This window comes from Artibeus jamaicensis, unplaced genomic scaffold (assembly GCF_021234435.1).
Source record: "Artibeus jamaicensis isolate MK-2021 breed Jamaican fruit bat unplaced genomic scaffold, CSHL_Jam_final contig_859, whole genome shotgun sequence".
NCBI classification, from domain to species: Eukaryota; Metazoa; Chordata; class Mammalia; order Chiroptera; family Phyllostomidae; genus Artibeus; species Artibeus jamaicensis.
Genome location: NW_026521989.1, coordinates 9008 through 27983, shown reverse-complemented (window position 1 = coordinate 27983; position 18976 = coordinate 9008). Strand labels below are relative to the sequence as shown.

Genomic DNA, 18976 nt, shown 5'->3' with positions numbered 1-18976 from the left:
GCACCTGGGTGCAGGTGTCCCCAGGGGCGGGTGGTACACCCTGGCCCAGTGTGTGCTCAGGGGCTGCACACCCAGATCAGCCTCTGCGGCAGCTCCCCGCGGCAGAACGCCTCACCTTCACGGAGGTCCCGCTGCGTTACCGTGCTGTACTATACGTCCGCCTCCTGGGACACTGGCTGTGGCCGCGGCCAACAGTCCTCCACCCAGCTGCAAGGCAGTCGGGTAGCAGGCAGTGTGTGTGGCAGCCAAGTGAAAATGAGGAAGTCCCACTGAGGAAAGAATTCCTGCCACACTCCCCACCCCCCGGCCCCTGCCCACGCTGGAGTTGTGTTTCTGGCTTCCTTTGTCCACCTTCCTGACCCTCGGGGGGAACTTAGGGAAGTGACGCGCATGTTCTGTGGGTAGAGGGTGACCTCGAGTGCCCCATATTGGGAATGGGGTCGTCTGTGTGCCCAGAGCAAGACCCTTGCAAGGAGAGAGGGAACCTTCCCCCACAGCCGTGTGAGGCTCCCCTACCCCACTCTCTGCTCCCTCCTGTGTCCTTGTCTGCAAGTCTGTCCGCAGGCTTGTCCTACCGGAACACTTTACTAAACCCTGCCCGAGAATTTCTTTTTTTTTTCTTAAGATATTATTTGTTTTGTTTTTTAGAGAGAAAGAGAGGGAGAGAAATATCAATGTGTGGTTGCCTCTTGCACGCCCCCTACTGGGGACCTGACCTGCAACCCAGGCACGTGCCCTGACTGGTCATCAAACCAGCGACCCTTTGGTTCTCAGGGCGCCACTTAACCTCTGAGCCACAGCAGCCAGGGCCTGAGGATTTCTTTAGAATCTATTCCTTTTGCCACTGTATTATCACAGGAAGGCCCTTGATGGAGGCAGATTTCCTGAGTCCTTTTTGTACCTTCGGAGCATGTCCAAATTTTTGTCGTGGTTTTTTTTTTAATTTATTTTTTTTAATGAGTTCTTTAAAAATTTGTTTTTAAGATTTTAATTTTTAGAGAGCGGGGAAGGGAGGGAGAAAAACATTGATGTGTGGTCCCCTCTCTCAGGTCCCTAAACCAGGCGCCCAGCCCGCAACCCAGGCACGTGCCCTGACTGGGAATAGAACCTGTGACCCTTTGGTGTACAGGCCGGCACTCACTCCTCTGAGCCACACCAGCCAGGGTCAAATTGTGCTGTTTTTAGTGTCTTGGTCACTCTTGGGCTGGTTGGGGCTATTTCTGTTAGCCGTTGGGGGCAGGTAGGTGAGGTCCGAGAGAACTGGGTGGATGGGGGGTGGACAGGAGGACTGGCCAGGGGCCTTCCACAGCCGTGCGTCCCCTCTGTGCACATTCTCCAGAGTTCTGTGCCGGTCCCAGAGCGTCCGGTGATTTCAGGATGTCGGCCGCAGCCCCCTGCCTTCCCCGAGGGTGGTCCTTCACAGGCATGTCTCTCCTTCCATCCACAGCAGTCACTGCTGGAGAAGCAGCGGGTGCTGACCCAGCAGCACGAGGACGCCAAGGAGCTGAAAGAGAACCTGGACCGCCGGGAGCGCGTCGTGCTGGACATCCTGGCCAGCTACCTGAGCGAGGACAGCCTGGCGGACTACGCCTACTTCGTGAAGATGAAGTCGGCCCTCATCATCGAGCAGCGGGAGCTGGAGGACAAGATCCACCTGGGCGAGGAGCAGCTCAGGTGCTTGGTGGACAGCCTGCAGCCCGACAGGGGCAAGTGACACGGGCGTCCCCGGCGGGGCGCGGACACGGGGCCTCGGCGCTGCGGTCCCCGGGCTGCAAGCCTGTATTTGTGTCTCGCAGCCAGAACCGTCCCGTGGCGAAGCGGCCCCGAGGGAAGCAGTGACTCCTGTGTGTGCTCGGGGTGACTTACGGAAGCTGCTGTTTTCCCTTGAGCACATGGAGCCCCGTGGCTCCTGGTCGGCTGTTCTCCTTCCCAAGGAACCAGAGGTGGCGCCGGTCTGGGGTTCGCGGCAGTTTCTGGGCTGCAGCCTTGGGCTCCGGGGCTGTCGTGCATGAGGCCTGGTGGGTGGTGGTCGGTGGGTCCCGCCTCTGGCCACCACTGCTGAACCAGCCTCTTGGGAAGCGAAGGAGGGCGCATGCAGGGTGCCCGGCGGCAGCACAGCCCTGGTCCCCGTCTCCTCCTGGGACTCCTCCGGGCCACAGGTTGCCCCTTTCATCCACCTTTGTCCAGAAGCATTGGTGTTCCTTGTCTCTCTCTGTCATGGTGTGCCCTGACCTGGCAGAGTCCCTGATGACGATCGTAATTTATTAACACGTTACAAAGGTGACTACTTTGCCAGTGGTGCAAAACCAACTGTGAAATGCATATGCTGTGTGTTGGGTTTCCTCATGCTAACCCTGCAGCACAGATTGTGAGCATGCTTTAACACGCGTGCACGGGGCGGAGACCTTCCGCCCGCCTGCCCTGGAGGCACGGGGTGGATGTTTCCCTGCGGTGTTCAGTGACGTGGAACGTGTATCTGGCCGTCTTGTGCTCGCTCAGTATTTGTCTCATGAGACCAGCAGGATGTTTCTTAAGTTCCTTTTCCCCCAGAACAGTTATCTTGTGTGGGTACGGTCCCGTTCGTGGTGACCGGCTACTCTCCTATTTTCCTGTCTTTAAATTGACCAGCATGCCGTGAAGGCTCCGGTCCGTTTCCTATAAGAGCCCAGGCTCCGGTTTTTTAGAGGTCCCGTCACCGGAACAAGCCCACCACCGAGTTTACAGCCTCTGTGCCCTGTGTGCGGGTTGAAACAGCAAGATTCTAAAGAGAATCTGTTCACTTAAAACACACAACAAAACAAAAACACCACTGTGCTGTCCATGTCTAGTGGACAAGTCACCAGCTGGGAGAGAATATTGGCCAATCACGCATGTGACAAAGGAACTGTCTCCAGAATACGTAAAGGATTGTATTAAAGCTCTAGCCTCCGAGAGAAACAGCCCCAGTGAATTGTGGGCAAAAGATTCCACCACAGAGGACCAGCCACCGGCTTGGTGGGAGCTTCCTGGCTCCCACCTAAATCACCGTAGAACCTGTGCGTGCTTCCATGCGACCACATGCGTGGTTAATGGCGGGGGAACCCCTGGGATGAGTTCATGCGAAGGTAGCATTTGGACATTTGCTGGATGGAGGGATTGTTTCCATAAAAGAAGTTTTCCAGCAGGTGGGGAGGCATCTGTGTCCGGGGGGACCGCCGCCTTACCAGAACGCACACGCGCAGAAATGTCTCAGGGCATGTGTCCGTCCTTCAGGCGCCGGAGAGGCGGAGCCGGACTCCCGTGCCCACGTCCTCAGCTGTGCAGAGTGGTCTGCACGGGCATGCCCTGCTAGCACAGGCGATAAGTCTCTCTTTGGCACCCGCTCCACCCCGAAAAGACAAATGCCTTTCCAGACGTCTTCACTCCCACTGGATGAAGCTCTGTGACTTGAACGACCCGCCCAGGAAGTGTCCTCTGTTTGCACGGTGGCCTCTGGCTCTGAAGACTGGCCGTGCCACAAAAGGTCCAGCTGCCTGTTCGTGGACCTCCCTGCGTCTCCCTCCCCCGGGGAGGCCACCACCCTCATTTCCGTGTGTTCGCTTTTTAATTTAGACCAAGGTTTTATCTGTGACACCTTCCCCTCGCATACAGTATTGTGCTGGTTTTGATGCTGTCTGTGTCCCGTGTGACTAAGAGTTTGTGTGTCTGTACCCAGCCTTTGATGTGTCCCGAGCACTTTCTCGTACGTGGCGACATGGAGTGCTGTTCCCCTGTTTGCCTGTTCAGTGTTGGGGTGGGGGTGGGACCCAAAGATTCCGGCGAGTTGATGTATATACGTGATGTTGTACATAGTTCCATGATTGCCTGGAAAACCCATCTGGTGCTACTGTCCGCCACTGGCGTTCCTGGCGGGGCAGGGGGCTGCGTCCTGAGCCCGTGGCATCGCCCCACTGTGGAATGCTCCGATTCCGGGCGGCCCCGCGCCTGCGGTTCACCGTGGGTCGCGTGTGCAGGGGTCGCGCCCGACACTTACCTCTCTCAACACATCGTCCTGCTTGACCTTCACGAAATAAATAGTGTCTCCGAGTGCACGGCGCGTGTCTCTGACTTAGTGACGGGAGGAGGACAGCTCTCGGGAGCCAGTGCAGAGTCCTCCCAATTGGTCGGATCCCGAACCCCGTGGACTCACCACGGGATGCGGTGATGGGTGTGTGCCTGCCGATGCCACTCGATACGTCGGGCCAGTGCGTTCGCAGTCCAGAAACCTCGGGGACAGGGGTGACATGGGTCAGCGGTTGCCCTGGGAACACGGCCTGACAAGCAGCTGGAAAACGCCCACTGTGTCCAGGGCGAAGTAGGTCTTAGCTCAGGGCGTGTGCACCAGCAGGCTCTGGCCCTTGCGTGCCTGTCATGCTACTCCTGGCCAGGGCTCGGCCGGTGGCAGGTGCGTGCGGAAATGACACGAGGGACAAAGGTGCCTTCCACGTCTGCTCCCGTTGCAGGAGCACGTCCCACGGCCAAACCCGAGGTCCAAGGGGGGCGGGGAGGGCTGAAACCCTTCTGTGTAGGGAAGTCCAGTCCCCTGGCCAAGGGCTGCTATGGGGAAGCATTAGGGCTTCCCACAGAGTCCACCCCCCACACCAGGGCCCACGTGCGTGCAGAGTGACTAGCAGGTCCTGACACAGCCCAAGTTCCTGGAGCAGAGCCCCTCTCTGCCTTTGCCCCTCCTGGCGTAGCCTCGCCGAGTCTCAGTTTCCCCCTTTGTATTTGGAGAAGAGCTACTGGGAGGTTGTGAGCTGCTGAGGGCACACGTGCTTCGAACCCAGGCCAGCACGGATCAGCCTGTGCCCCTCTGTTTCCAGCATGCAGCCTGGGTGAGGGGGACACCTTCCCCACCCGCACACCCCCCAGGCCCAGGGGCTGCCCTTGGTTGGGGGGAGGGGGATGAGAAATGCTTGTTACGGAGCATGTCTGGGGGACCTGAAGCTTAGACGGTTGCGAGGCAACTGCGATCAGCGGGTTGGAAAATCAAAAGTCGTTTTGCTGGTGTTTCGTTGATCTTTCTTAAACGTACATGTGGCTCCCATATATTTCAATATTTCATGTAGGAGTGTTTTTGGGGTCTTTATTTTGAAGTTTGGTGATGTTTCTGTGGCCGGAACTATGTCATAGAAGCTTCTGTTTATATCCAGTAGCTGACGATGAGTGGAATGGGTTTCATCAGATGTTGCTCTGCTTAGAGTCTCACTGTGTTTCTTTCCAAGGGATGTTCAGAGCATGGTAGGGTCGCCAGGTAATGACAACCCCCCCCCCCACATCCGTCTCTCCGGCAGCCCCAAGGCAGCACCGGCATCCAGATGTTGCGAGCAGTGCCGTCTCTCAGGCCCCTCAGGGTGCTGTGCCACGCCACCGCTGCGGTGGTCATTTTCAGAACCTGGTGGTGTGCATCACGGACCTTCTTTCCCCTCTCCCCTCTGACCCCGTTTTCTCTCTCTCCATCCCCTTCCTTCCGTCTCTTCCTCCCCCTCCTTTTTTTCCAAGAAATGGTTGTATGATCCCGTTTCAAAAAAAGATTTTATTATTTTAGAGGGGGGAAGGGGAGGAGAAAGAGGGAGGAAAAACATCAGTGTGTGGATGCCTCTTGTGCGCCCCCTAGTGGCGACCTGGCCTGCAATTCCCCTCCCCCATGTGCCCTGACTGGGAATCAAAGCCGCAACCCCGTGGTTCTCAGGGTTGCGTTCAGTCCGCTGGGCTACACCACCCAGGCTGATCCGGTAGTTTTGGAACCTGCTTTTTAAGTCACCCCATTAGAAACTTTTCTGCAAATTATTCTTCAACCTACTGTTGAACTCCTGTGTCATATGTCATTATAAAGACATAAAATGGTTTACTGAACGTATTCTCTAAACGGGGTTTTTAGGATTCTTTTTCTACTTGTCCCCACTGTAACCTCAGTTAGGAAGTTCGTTGGGTGTGTTTTTCATGTACATCTTTGTACCTCTCCATTCATTTGCTTAGAAAAGTCTCCAGATGATAGAAAGTGTAAGCAGAAGACTCCAGGGGGGCTTGGACCCCCATATCAAATTTAGTCCTGAGCACTGGGTGGTGTGGTTCTGTGGATTGAGTGCGGGCCTGCAAACCGAAGGGTTGGATTCCCAGTCAGGGCACATGCCTGGGCTGTGGGCCAGGTCCCCAGTAGGGGGCGCCTGAGAGCAACCACACTGATGTTTCTCGCCCTCTCTTTCTCCTCCTTTTCCCCTCTCTCTAAAAATAAATGAATAAAATATTTTTTTTAATACAAAGTAAATAGCCCTGGCTGGTGTGGCTCAGTGGGTTGAGCACTGGCCTGCAAACCACAGGGTCACCAGTTCGATTCCTGGTCAGGGCACATGCCTGGGTTCTGGGCCAAGTCCCCAGTGCAGGGCAGGGGAGAGGCAACCACACACGGATATTTCTCTCTCTCTCTCTCCCTCCCCCTCTTTCTAACAATAAAGGATAAAATCTATTAAATAAAATTTAGTGCTGGCTAGCTGACCCCCTGTGCCTGTTTGGCAGCGTCATTTCTTATATTAAAAAAAGCAAACCCTTTCGCCAGTATCCCCAGTCTTTAGCCGGCCAGTTTCTCACGCTGCGGAATCAACCGCCTGACACGCCCCCTCCAGCCCTGCTCGGGCGGACCAGGTTCCGAGAAGGCGGAGATGCAAGACTCCAGCAGCGGGTCACGTCCCACGCCGGAAGGGTGCCCCTCCTCCTGGGTTCCCCGTCCCTAGTGTTTCCACGCTGACTCTCGCCCACTGGCGTCCCCATCTGCTAACACCTGCACAGGCACGTCCTCATTGCGCTTGTGAAGCAGGGTATCTGTGAGTGACCACTGGTGGGGGCAGGAGGGCGTGAGAAGCCACGGCTCAGGTCTGGCACACCCTGCAAGGCCTCTTATGCGCCCTTGCTGAGCCTCCCCGCCGCCCTCCCCCCCCCCCCCCCTTGCCCTGGAAAGTGGGCAGACCCAGCAGGGACAGGTTGATGAGAATAAGCCGAGGCTGTGGTCGTCACAGTGGCAGTTGTCATGGTGGGTGGGGCCTAGCAACCGAGAATCTTGAGGGTGGGTGGGATGGAACGCGGTAACGGGCCAGAAGCCTGCGGAGTGGTGGGGAATCGGTCTGCCCACAGCGGGGAGCCCACGGGCAGGACCTCCGGAGAGGCAGGGCCGGCCCCCAGCCCCGCTTGGTGCGGACGCCCGCGCGCCTGGAGACGTCGCACAGGTCAGTGGAGGCTCCGCCCCCTTTGTTGTGTGTGTGTGTTGTTGTGGGAAAGGCGAGGTAACGAAAATGTGCCCTATGGCCTTCGCGTGTGTGCAGGGTACGGCTCCCTGCTGTTCAGGACCTGCATCCTGTTGTGCTCCGCCATCATCTCCAGAACTTGCTCATCCTCCCAGCCTGAAACTGTCCCCGCTGAACGCCAGCTCCCCAGCCCCCTCCCCAGCCCTGGGCAACCGTTGTGGCTTTCTGCCCATGACTTTGACTGGTCTTGGTGCCTCAGATAAGTGGAAGGAGACCGTATTTGTCTCTGTTACTGCCTGGTTTCACTCGGCAGAGTGTCTTCAAAGTCCATCCATGCCAGGCCGTGAACGAAAACTTCCTCCCTTTTCATGGCTGAATACTCTTTCCCTGTGTAAACAGACCACATTTACTGAATCCAAATACCCATTGGTGGACACAGGGCTTGTTCCTGCCTCTTGGCTGCTGTGAATAACACTGCTTTGAACATGGGCGTGCGAGGGTCTGTGTGAGACCCCTGTTTTGTTTCTTTGGGGTATGTATCCAAAAATGGGGGCAGGGGGTGGATCTGGGGGGTAATTCCACGATGAATTTGGGGACTCTGTCTTGTGCTTTCTTGGTCCTTCCTTACTGAATCCCTGGCCACACACTGCTTGTTTCACTCACTCTTGATGGTGACCGGCTGCATCTGTGTGTCGTTTCCATTTTCATTCCTGTCCGTGGGTCTCTTCTGACACAGGTTCAAGCAGCAGCAGGTGAGTGTTGCTCACCTGTGGAGACTAAAGCAGGTGGAAGGAGCGAGCCGGTCACTGACCACAGTACCCTTCCCACCAGGCCATGTAGTCATCCCGCTTTGGCACCTAGCAGGGTCTGTCTCCATTCTGCAGCCTCGGTGCAGGGCATCTTTGCACTGGCATCGTCAAACAGCCCTCCTAATTGTTCTAGGTTACTGGGAGTTCACGGCCCTGGTTCAAGCTCATTTACACACGCCACGACATGCACCTTTCCCACCTGCTTCTCTGCGTGTGTCTTCTTGACCTCATTCCCCTTCTTCTTTTATGTTCCCTATTATCTGACACCCGCTTAGTCTCTTCATCTAGTGGAGAAACAATCGGACTGTCCCTGAGAGGAGGCGACTTTGGGCCCTCTGTTCCCCGCCCTCATCTCCTGGGGATGCTCACCTGAGCCAGGGACACCTCAGAACCTGAGCAACGTGTAAGGGCTAAATGGCCATTGTCACTGGGAGCCTGCATGTCCCAGGACACTGCGCGCACAGGGTCCCCATCTCAGGGAAGTGGTTTCTGAGTTCCTAGAGGTGTGTGTAATTCAAAGGAGGGACGCCGTCGGCTTTTCGGATCATGAGCCAGAGTCTGGCTAGATATTTGTGTTTTAATCACTTTTAAAGTGCTCCTCATCCCCAAGGTTCCTGCCCACCAAGAGCACATAGCAATTCCAGATACACAGCCACCAAAGCCAAACAGGTAGGAAGGAAGAAGTGTCTTGGGGACGGAGATGTGGCTGTGGGACTGTCACACGGTGCAGCCACTTTGTGACCCGAGGGGGCTTTCTCTAAACATAAAGCAGTCACCTTGTGACTCCGCAGTTACGTTCCTAGGTACATGCCCAGGAGAGATGAAAATGTACACCCAGCCCTGGCCAGGTGGCTCAGTTGGTTGGAGTGTCATGCTCACCCACCGAAGATTGTGGGTTCGATCCCCGCTCGGGGTACTTGCCTAGGCAGTGCGTTCTGTCCCTGGTTGAGGCGTGTGCAGGAGGCAACCGATCGATATTTCTCACATTGGCGTTTGTGTCGCTCCACCTCCCTCTCTCTCTCTCTCCAAAATCACTATACAGATATCCTTGGGTGAGCATTAAATAAATAAATAAAATCTGTCAAACAAATACATCCACACAGACACTCATGAATGCCCGTGGCTGTATCATGTATAATAAATAGCCCCAAAGTATCAGCAACTCTCCATCCACTGCTATGAAGGGATCGATCAGCTGGAATATGCACCCAGCACGATATGACTGCTCTGTGAAAAGGAATGAGGTGCTGATGTCTGAGGGACGCACCCCCGAAAACACTGTGCTCAGTGATGACCGCATTTATACAAAGTGTCTGCCATAGATGGGCAGAGAGTGAGTGGGCCAGGGGAGCGCCAGAACCTAGGAGGGAAGGAGGCGTGACCCCCACAGGTGAGGAGGACATTCTGAAAGGATGGGCTGGTGATGGTGGAGCAGGCTGGTGAAGATGCAGAAGCCGCTCGGTTGTTCACTGGCTGGATTTCCTGTGTGTGGGAATGGTGTGTCATTAAGCTGTTTTGATGAAGGAAAGACAATGGAGCCGTGGTTGAAACGCGCCCAGGTGGGTGAAAAAATGAGCTGCAGGCACCTGCGAGCCACAGCAGAACCGAGTCTTGTCTTTACGATTTTCCCAGGTGCCCCTGCCCTGGAGCAAACAGTGTAGAACCTACGACCTGCCCCCCCCCCCCACACTTTCCACTCAGCTCCACGTCGCAAGGCCTCCATATTCCAGAATGTTCTTAAATGGTTTTAAGGTGCTAGATATGTGTAGCTTGCACCTGGTACATAAGTGGCGCACAGAAGTTTGATGAGGGCACGTCTAGACCAGTGTGACAGCACCCTTCCAAGTCCCCTTGGTGACGTCAGGTGGGCTGGAAGTGGCCCACTAGCAGAGAAGGGGCCAGCTGATGTGTGAAGGGAATGTCAAGTTTCTGGGGCCAGTTACCCCAGAGCGAGAGCTACAAGCCTTGTCTTCTGGAGCCAAGAGCAAAAGCGCCCCTTTGCCTCCTTCACATTAGGTCATGGAGATTTATGAGTGATATCAGAGCGAGAAAGTTGTCCTGTGCCTCCCGATGACCACGTGGCTTGGGTGGCTGACATGCTGGGCTTCTCAGAAGTTCTGATTCAACAGCTCCTCAGCCCTGGGCAGGAAATCGCTAACCCCCAACCCCCATTTTTTTTTTTTTTTTTTTTTAGCGTGGGCATCGTAACTCATGCCTGTCCTCTGATCCTTCAGGTCTTGCGTCCCCTCTGTTCCAGCATAGCGCCTTCACCCGCCCTCACTCGCCATGCCTGGGACGTCAGAGTCTCTGGCCCACGCCTGGGACGTCAGAGGGAGCCTGGGACTTTTGCTTGTTCATTACTTTTGATGTTCATCCTGGGACTATTCTCTGGACTGTCCCATACAACAGGTGGGTGGGCTTGAAGGGTCCCCTGCCCCTTGGTGACAGACTGAGCCACTTGAGTCTGTGGCAGCAGCAGAGGTAGCATGCTGTCTCTTCCCCGCACTTGAATTTCCTCTCAGACACCTTCCATCCCCTTGAGCGTGTTGTTCCTGCTCTCCATTCCTCACACCCCAGCAGCCAGCTCGCAGCGGCCGGGTCCTGTATTTACTGCAGAAGAAAGCCTCTGAGCCCACTCAGTACCCTCAAGCTGACTGTCTCATTCCTGCTGACGCGCCAGTGAAAGTGCTCCTTCCAAATGATTTGTTCAGGATTCCCTGGCCCAAAGGAACCATCTTTCTAAATATGCGTCTTCTACGAACCATGGGTAGGGCTTCCTGGCGTCAGTCACGAAGATCTCTTGCCCTGTGTCTCGGTCTCACTGGGACCACAGGATAAAGTCTGTGCCCCACAATCTGCCCCATGAGCCAGCTTTCATGTCCACTGCTGCTCACCCTGGACTCCTTTCTGGCCTCTTATTGTTCAATGTCACTCTGTTTTCTTCTATGAAAAAAAAAAAAAGGAATGGACTTCTACCTTCAAATATAAAAACAAAACAAAAATCACTAGTAATCCCAGTTTTATTTATCATATAGTCTATGGCGCACGAAAGTTATATCATGCATGATACATGCTCCCAGTTTCCTTTTTTTGCATTTTATTTATTTATTTTTATTGATTATGCCATTACAGTTCTATTCCCCCCTTCATTCCCCTCCACCCTGCACCCCCCTGCCCCCACCATTCCCTCCTTTAGTTTATGACCATGTGTCTCAAGTTCTTTAGAGTCTATTATTTCCCATACTATTCTTGCCCCCCCCCATATTTTCTATCTACCATCTATGCTACTTATTTTCTGTACCTTCTCCCCCCTTCTCCTTCTCCCACTCCCCTGTTGCTAACCCTCCATGATCTAGCTGTCTTTTTAGTTTGCTTTTGTTTTAGGTGTGGTTCTTTTTTTTATTTATTATTAAAAAATTTTTTTAATTGATTATGCCATTACATTTGTTCTATTTCCCCCCTCTGTTCCCCTCCACCCTGCACACCCCTCCCCCACCATTTCCCCCCCTTTAGTTCATGAGCACGTGTCTCAAGTTCTTTAGATTCTGTATTTCCCCTACTATTCTTAACCTCCCCCTTATCTATTTTCTATCTACTGTTTATGCTACTTATTTTCTGTACCTTCTCCCCCCCTTCTCCTCCTCCCACTCCCCTGTTGCTAATCCTCCACTTGATCTTCATTTCTATGGTTCACTCCTGATCTAGCTGTCCTCTTAATTTGCTTTTGTTTTAGGTGTGGTTGTTGATAACTGAGTTTGCTGTCCTTTCACTGTTCATCTTTTTTATCTTCTTTTTCTTAGGTAAGTCCCTTTAGCTTTTCATATAATAAGGGCTTGGTGATGATGAACTCCTTGAATTTGGTCTTATCTGAGAAGCACTTTATCTGTCCTTCCATTCTAAAGGAAAACTTTGCTGGATAGAGCAATCTTGGTTGTAGGTCTTTGGTTTCCATGACTTGGAATACCTCTTTCCAGCCCCTTCTTGCCTGTAAGGTCTCTTTTGAGAAATCCGCTGACAGTCTGATGGGAACTCCTTTGTAGGTGACTGTCCCCTTATCTCTTCTGCTTCTAGGATTCTCTCCTTCATTTGAGTCTTGGCTAATGTAATGATGATGTGCCTTGGTGTGTTCCTTCTTGGGTCCAACTTCTTTGGGACTCTCCGTGCTTCCTGGATTTCTTGAAGTCTATTTCCTTTGCCATATTGGGGAAATTCTCCTTTATTATTTGTTCAAATAAGTTTTCCACTGGTGGCTGTTCCTTTCCCGCTTCTGGTACCCCTATAATTTGGATGTTGGAACGTTTAAAGATGTCCTGGAGGTTCCTAAGTCTCTCCTTATTTTTTTGAATTCTTGTTTCTTCATATTTCCCTGTTTGGCCATTTTTTTCTTCCTTCTGATTCACTCCCTTGATTTGAGTCCCAGTTTCCTTTTCATCACTATTGGTTTCCTGTGCAATTCCCTTCATTTCAATTAGTTTAGCCTTGATATGTTCCTCTAATTTGTGACTAAAATCAACCAGTTCTGTGAGCATCCTGATCACCAGTGTTTTGAACTGTGCCTCTGAAAGTTTTGCTATTTCTTCGTCACTTAGAGTTATGGGCTCTGGGGCTTTGAGATCTTCTTGAGCAATTTTTTATCTGTTCGCATCCATTAAGTATGAGGAGCGGAGCCTTAGATGTTCACCAGGGTAGGGCCGCCCAGGTCGCTGGGTTGTGACGCTGCATGTGGGGGCAGGGTCAGAGCAGGGAAATGGCGGCCCCCTCTGCTGCCTCTGGCCGCTGGGGCCTGCTCGGTCCCATCTCACTGCCCACTCCCTCTCTGGTCTATCTGCACACGAATGTGCTACCACAGTCAACCTGCTGGGTCTGACGGTCGTTCACTGGGTCTGCCCGTTGCAACCCCACACCTGGGTGAGTCTGTCTGACCGAGTTTTTCTGTGCAACCCCGCTCCGCCAGCTGCTGGCTTTGCCCCTCTTACCGGTCAGGCTGAAGAATTCGTTGTTATCAGACTTCCAAAAAGTTCAATTTTCTGTGTTCTGGATGTGTTTTCTGTTGCTAACATTTTGTTGTCTCTAACTTGGTTTGTGTGAGAAAGCACGGCATCTCCACATATGCCTCCATCTTGGTGGAAGTCCCCAGTTGTCTTACCTTCATTTTTTTTTAATCCTCACCTGAGGATATGTTCATTGATTTGAGAGAGAGAGAAACATGCTGGTTGTTTTCCATACATGGTGCAGCTGGGGATTGAACCTTCACCCTTCTGGTGTACGGGACGATGCTCTAATCCACTGAGCTTGTTTTCCTCATTTTCAGTGTGATCCACCACAGATGTTTTCCCATGTTACTGAATACACTTTCATTTTAATGTCTGCTACATACCACAGTGAATGAGTTATTTTATTTTATTTTTTAAAAATATTTTTGCAAATCTCTTTTTTAAAAAAATTTTATTTAGTTATTTTTCAAGTACAGTTTTTTGTCTATTTCTCCCATCCCAGCCTCCCCCACCCCGTGCTCCCCACCTTCCTCCCATTTCCACCCACCTTAGTTCTCGTCCCTGTGTCCTTCATACTTGTTCCTCCAAATCCCTTCCCTTTTTTTCCCCCTTAAATTCCCTCCCCTCTCCCCTCTGGTCACTGTCCCCTTGTTCTCCATTTCAGTGTCATTGTTTTTATTCTGCTTGCTTGTTTGTTTGTCGTTTAGCTTCCTGTTAAAGGTGAGATCATATGGTATTTGTCTTTCAACCCCTGGCCTATGTCATTCAGCATAATGCTTTCCAGTTCCATCCATGTTGTTGCAAAGGGTAGTACCTCCTTCTTTCTCTCTGCTGCATAGAATTCCATTGTGTATATGTACCACAATTTTTTGATCCATTCGTTTACTGAGGGGCACCTAGGTTGCTTCCGACTCTTGGCTATTGCAAATTGTGCTGCTATGAACACTGGGGTGCATAGGTTCTTTGAAATTGATGTTTTAGGATTCTTAGGATATAATCCTAGCAGTGGAATTGCTGGGTCAAAAGGCAGGTCGATTTTTAGTTTTCTGAGAAAATTCCATACTGTTTGTTTTCCATAATGATTGTACCAGTCTGCAATCCCACCAACAGTGAACTAAGGACCCCTTTTCCCCACAACCTCTCCAACATGTGTTGTTTATTGCTTTGTTTGTGATAACCATCCTGACTGGTGTAAAGTGGTATCTCATTGTGGTTTTAATTTGCATCTCTCTGATGGCTAACGATATTGAGCATCTCTTCATGTGTCTCTGAATGTTCTGTATGTCCTCCTTGGAGAAGTGTCTGTTCAAATCCTTTTCCCATTTTTTAATTGGGTTAGATGTCTTCTTAGAGTGGAGTGGTGTAAGTTGTTTGTATATTTTGGAGATTAAACCTTTGTCTGAGGTATCATTGGCAAATATGTTTTCCCATACAGTTGGTTGTCTTTTAAATTTAATATTGTTTTCTTTAGCCGTGCAGAAGCTTTTTATTTTGATGAGATCCCATTTGTTTATTCTTTTCTGTATATTCCTTGCTCTAGGGGACATATCAGTAAAAATGTTGCGGCATGAAATATCTGAGATTTTCTTGCCAATGTTCTCCTCTAGGCCTTTAATGGTGTCACGGCTTATATTTAAGTCTTTTATCCACCTTGAATTTATTTTGGTGTATGGTGTAAGTTGGTGCTCAAGTTTCATTTTTTTTGCATGTAGCTGTCCAGTTCTCCCAACACCATTTGTTGAAGAGGCTATCTTTACTCCATTTTCTGTTGATGCACCCTTTGTCGAATATTAATTGACTGTAGAGAGTTGGGTTGATTTCTGGGCTCTCTGTTCTGTTCCATTGGTCTATGTGCCTGTTTTTATGCCAGTACCAGGCTGTTTTGATTACAGTGGCCTTGTAATACAGTTTGATATCAGGCATTGTGATCCCTCCTACTTTGTTCTTCCTTCTCAAAAGAGCAGCTGCTATTCGGGCTCATTTATGGTTCCATATAAATTTTCGAAGTGTTTGTTCTATGTCTGTGAAATATGCCATTGGTACTTTAATAGGTATTGCATTGAATGTGTATATTGCTTTGGGTAGTATGGACATTTTGATGATGTTAATTCTTCCAATCCATGAACAAGGTATACGTTTCCATTTGTTTGTTTGTGTCTTCCCTGATTTCTTTCTTCAGTGCTGTGGAGTTTTCTGCATACAGGTTTTTTACCTCCTTGGTTAGGTTTATTCCCAGATATTTTATTTTTGTTTTTGCTATGTCAAATGAAATTTTTTCCTTGATTTCTGCTTCTGCTGATTCATTGTTGGTATACAAAAATGCCTTTGATTTCCGGATATTGACTTTGTAACCCTCTGTTTTGCCAAATTCATTAATTAGTTCGAGCAGTTTTTTGGTAGAGTCTTTAGGATTTTCCATGTACACTATCATGTCATCTGCAAACAGTGACAATTTTGTTTCCTCCTTTCCTATTTGGATGCCTTTTATTTCCTTTTCTTGCCTGATCGCTGTGGCTAAAACTTCCAATACTATATTGAATAGAAGTGGTGAAAGTGGACATCCTTGTCTTGTTCCTGATCTTAGTGGAAAAGCTTTTAGTTTTTCCCCATTGAGTATGATGTTGCCTGTAGGTCTCTCACATATGGCCCTTATTATATTGAGGGATGCTCCCTCTATTCCCACTTTGCTGAGTGTTTTTATCCTAAATGGGTGTTGTACCTTATGAAAAGCTTTTTCTGCCTCTGTTGATATGATCATGTGGTTTTTGTCTTTGCTTTTGTTTATGTGATGTATTACATTTACTGATTTGCGAATATTGAACCATCCTTGCATCCTTGGGATGAATTCCTCTTGGTCATGGTGTATGATCTTTTTGATATATTGTTGGATGCTATTTGCCAATATTTTGTTGAGGATTTTAGCATATGTTCATCAGTGATATTGGCCTGAAGTTCTCTTTCTTTGTTGTGTCTCTATCTGGTTTTGGAATTAGGATGATGCTGGCTTCATAAAAAGAGTTTGGGAGTTTTTCATCCTTAAATTATTTTTTAAGTATATTTTACTGATTATGCTATTACAATTGTCCCACTCCCCCCCATATAGCCTCTCCACCCTGCACCCCCCTCCCTCCAGCATCCACACCCCCTTAGTTCATTTTCACGGGTCATACATACAAGTTGTTTTGCTTCTACATTTCCTTTACTATTCTTAACCTCTCCCCTGTCTATTTTCTACCTACCATGTATGCTTCTTATTCCCTGTACCTTTTCCCCCATTCCCTCTCTCTTTTCCCACTGATAACCCTCCATGTGATTTCTGTTTTTGTGATTCTGCTCCTGGTCTAGTTGTTTGCTTAGTTTGTTTGTCTTTTTTTTTTTTTTAGGTTCAGTTGTTGATAGTTGTGAGTTTGTTGTCATTTTGCTGTTCATAGTTTTGATCTTCTTTTTCTTAGATAAGTCTCTTTAACATTTTATATAAAAAGGGCTTGGTGATGATGAACTCCTTTAACCAAACCTTATCTGGGAAGCACTTTATCTGCCCTTCCATTCTAAATGCCAGCTTTGCTCAATAGATTCATCTTGGATGTAGGTCCTTGCCTTTCATGATTTGGAATACTTCTTTCCAGCCCCTTCTTGCCTGTAAGTTTTCTTTTCAGAAATCAGCTGACAGTCTGATGGGAACTCCTTTGTAGGTAACTGTCTCTATTTCTCTTGCTGCTTTTAAGATTCCCTCCTGTTTAATCTTGGGTAATGTAATTATGATGTGCCTTGGTATTGCTTCCTTGGGTCCAACTCCTTTGGGACTCTCTGAGCTTCCTGGACTTCCTGGAAGTCTATTTCCCTTGCCAGATTGGGGAAGTTCTCCTTCATTATTTTTACAAATAAGTTGTCGATTTCTTGCTCTTCCTCTTCTCCTTCGGGCACCCCTATGATTCAGATGTTGAAATGTTTAAAGTTACCCTGGAGGTTCCTAAGCCTCTCCTCATTTTTTCTGAATTCTTGTTTCTTCATTCTGTTCTGGTGGGTTGTTTATTTCTTCCTTCTGGCCCAAACATTTGATTTGAGTTGCAGTTTCCTTCCCATCACTGTTGGTTCCCTGTATATTTTTCTTTATTTCACTTTTCATAGCTTTCACTTCCTCTATTTTGCAAACAACCATACTCATCCAATTCTGTGAGCATCCTGATTACCAGTGTTTTGAGCTGTGCGCCTGATAGGTTGGCTATCTCTTCCTTGCTTAGTTCTACTTTTGGAGCTTTGATCTGTTCTTTCATGTGGACGTTATATTTTTGTCTTGGCGCACCTGTTACGTAGTAAGGGGCAGAGCCCTAAGTATTTGCCAGGGAAGGGCAACCCACATCACTGCATTGTGGCACTGTCTGTGGGGGGGGGGGAAAGGACCTGAGAGGGAACAATGCCACTTGCTCAGCTGCTACCCCACCTTCAGTCACTTCCCCTGCTACCCACAAGCAAATTGGGCTTTTCTTGTGCTGATTCCCAGGTGCATGGGTTTGTGTATGTTCTAGGACCTTGTGGGTCTCTCCAATGAACTCTACTGTGAGGCTGGGAGTTTCTCCTACCACCGCCAACCCCACAGGCTTTTACAGTCATAGGTTTTGAGGCTTTATTTCCCTGCACTGGAATCCTGGGTTGCGCAGTCTGTCTCACTCCACAGTTGCTACTCCTGTTCTATCCACATGTCCTCACCACCCTGGCTGCCTAGGTCTGTCCCTCCTACCAGTCTGCATGACTCTTTCTTCTTTTACTCCATGGTGGTCAGACTTCTAGACAGTTTGATTTTTCTAGTGGTTCTGGTTATTTTTTGTTTTCCAATTTTCTGTTGTCTTCTTTTAGTTGTGTGAGGAGGCAAAGTGTATCTACTACTTATGCCCCCTTCTTGGCCAGAAGTCTGAACGAATTACTTTAATACATACCCGGTATTGCAGTGTTTTTATGTGCCAGAATTACTCCTCCATTACTTCACAAGTTTCTTTCTTTTTAATTCCAAAAAAAAAAAATTAGGGTCATGACAAATATCTGAAAGTATTGCACAGCCACACATTACTTTAAAAAATGATAATCTGCTGTCATGAACACCGTGTTGATTGCAGGAAGCTAGTCATACTGGAGTACCTATGGCATGATTCTGGTGTTGAAAATCAGGCAGAACTGAACCAAGGTGTTTGGGGACACATGCTGAGGGGAAGAACTAATGACAAGCAGGGACGAGGTGATGTCATGTCTCTTAGGCTGAGTGGTGGCCATGTGCATTTTCGTTTTACACTTAGATTTTGTGTGCGTTTCTTGATGTGGGCAATTGCTCACAATGCAAATAGCCTTAAAAAAACACAGAATCCCTGTAGCCCAGTTAAAATGTCTTTGCAACTCAGCACAAAGACTTCCATTTTCTTCATATCCACAATCCTATCTTGCACATGAATTTGCAACATACTGCTTATATTCGGTGTATTGGTCATGTTACGATTTAAAAAATATTTCTATTTATTTATTTTTACAGAGAGGGGGAGGGAGAGAGTGAGAGAAACATCCATGTGTGAGAGATACATCAACTGGTTGCCTCTTACATGCCCCCACCTGCCCAGCCTGCAACCTAGGCATGTGCTCTGACTGGGAATCGAACCAGTAACCTTGTGGTTCATAGGCCAGTGCTCAGTCTACTGAGCCACACCATCTGGGGCTGGTCACACCATGTTTCAATGGCCAAAAAGAATGGCTGTAATCGAAAGGACTAAAATGGTCAAATACTGGAGAAGATACAGAGAAAATGGAACCCTCGTATATAGCAGGGGCGAATGTAGAAAGCTCCCAACTGGCCATCATCTCAAAAGGGCAGCTTCTTGGGGAAACAGCTGAGCACTTTGTTCAAAGTTAAACACACACAGTAGGACCCACATGC

At 49.5% G+C, this 18976-nt stretch overlaps 1 protein-coding gene across 6 annotated transcripts in view; it reads left to right on the top strand.

Annotated features, from left to right (window-relative positions):
* SHROOM2 (shroom family member 2) overlaps window positions 1-4068 on the top strand; it is a 96075-nt gene extending 92007 nt beyond the window's left edge. For all 6 annotated transcript variants that reach the window (XM_037157577.2, XM_037157576.2, XM_053673422.1 and 3 more), the window contains exon 10: window positions 1448-4068. In XM_037157577.2, the coding sequence (XP_037013472.2) occupies window positions 1448-1714 (267 nt within the window). In that variant the 3' untranslated portion in view covers window positions 1715-4068. The remainder of the gene's footprint in view (window positions 1-1447) is intronic.
* Window positions 4069-18976: the final 14908 nt, after the last annotated feature.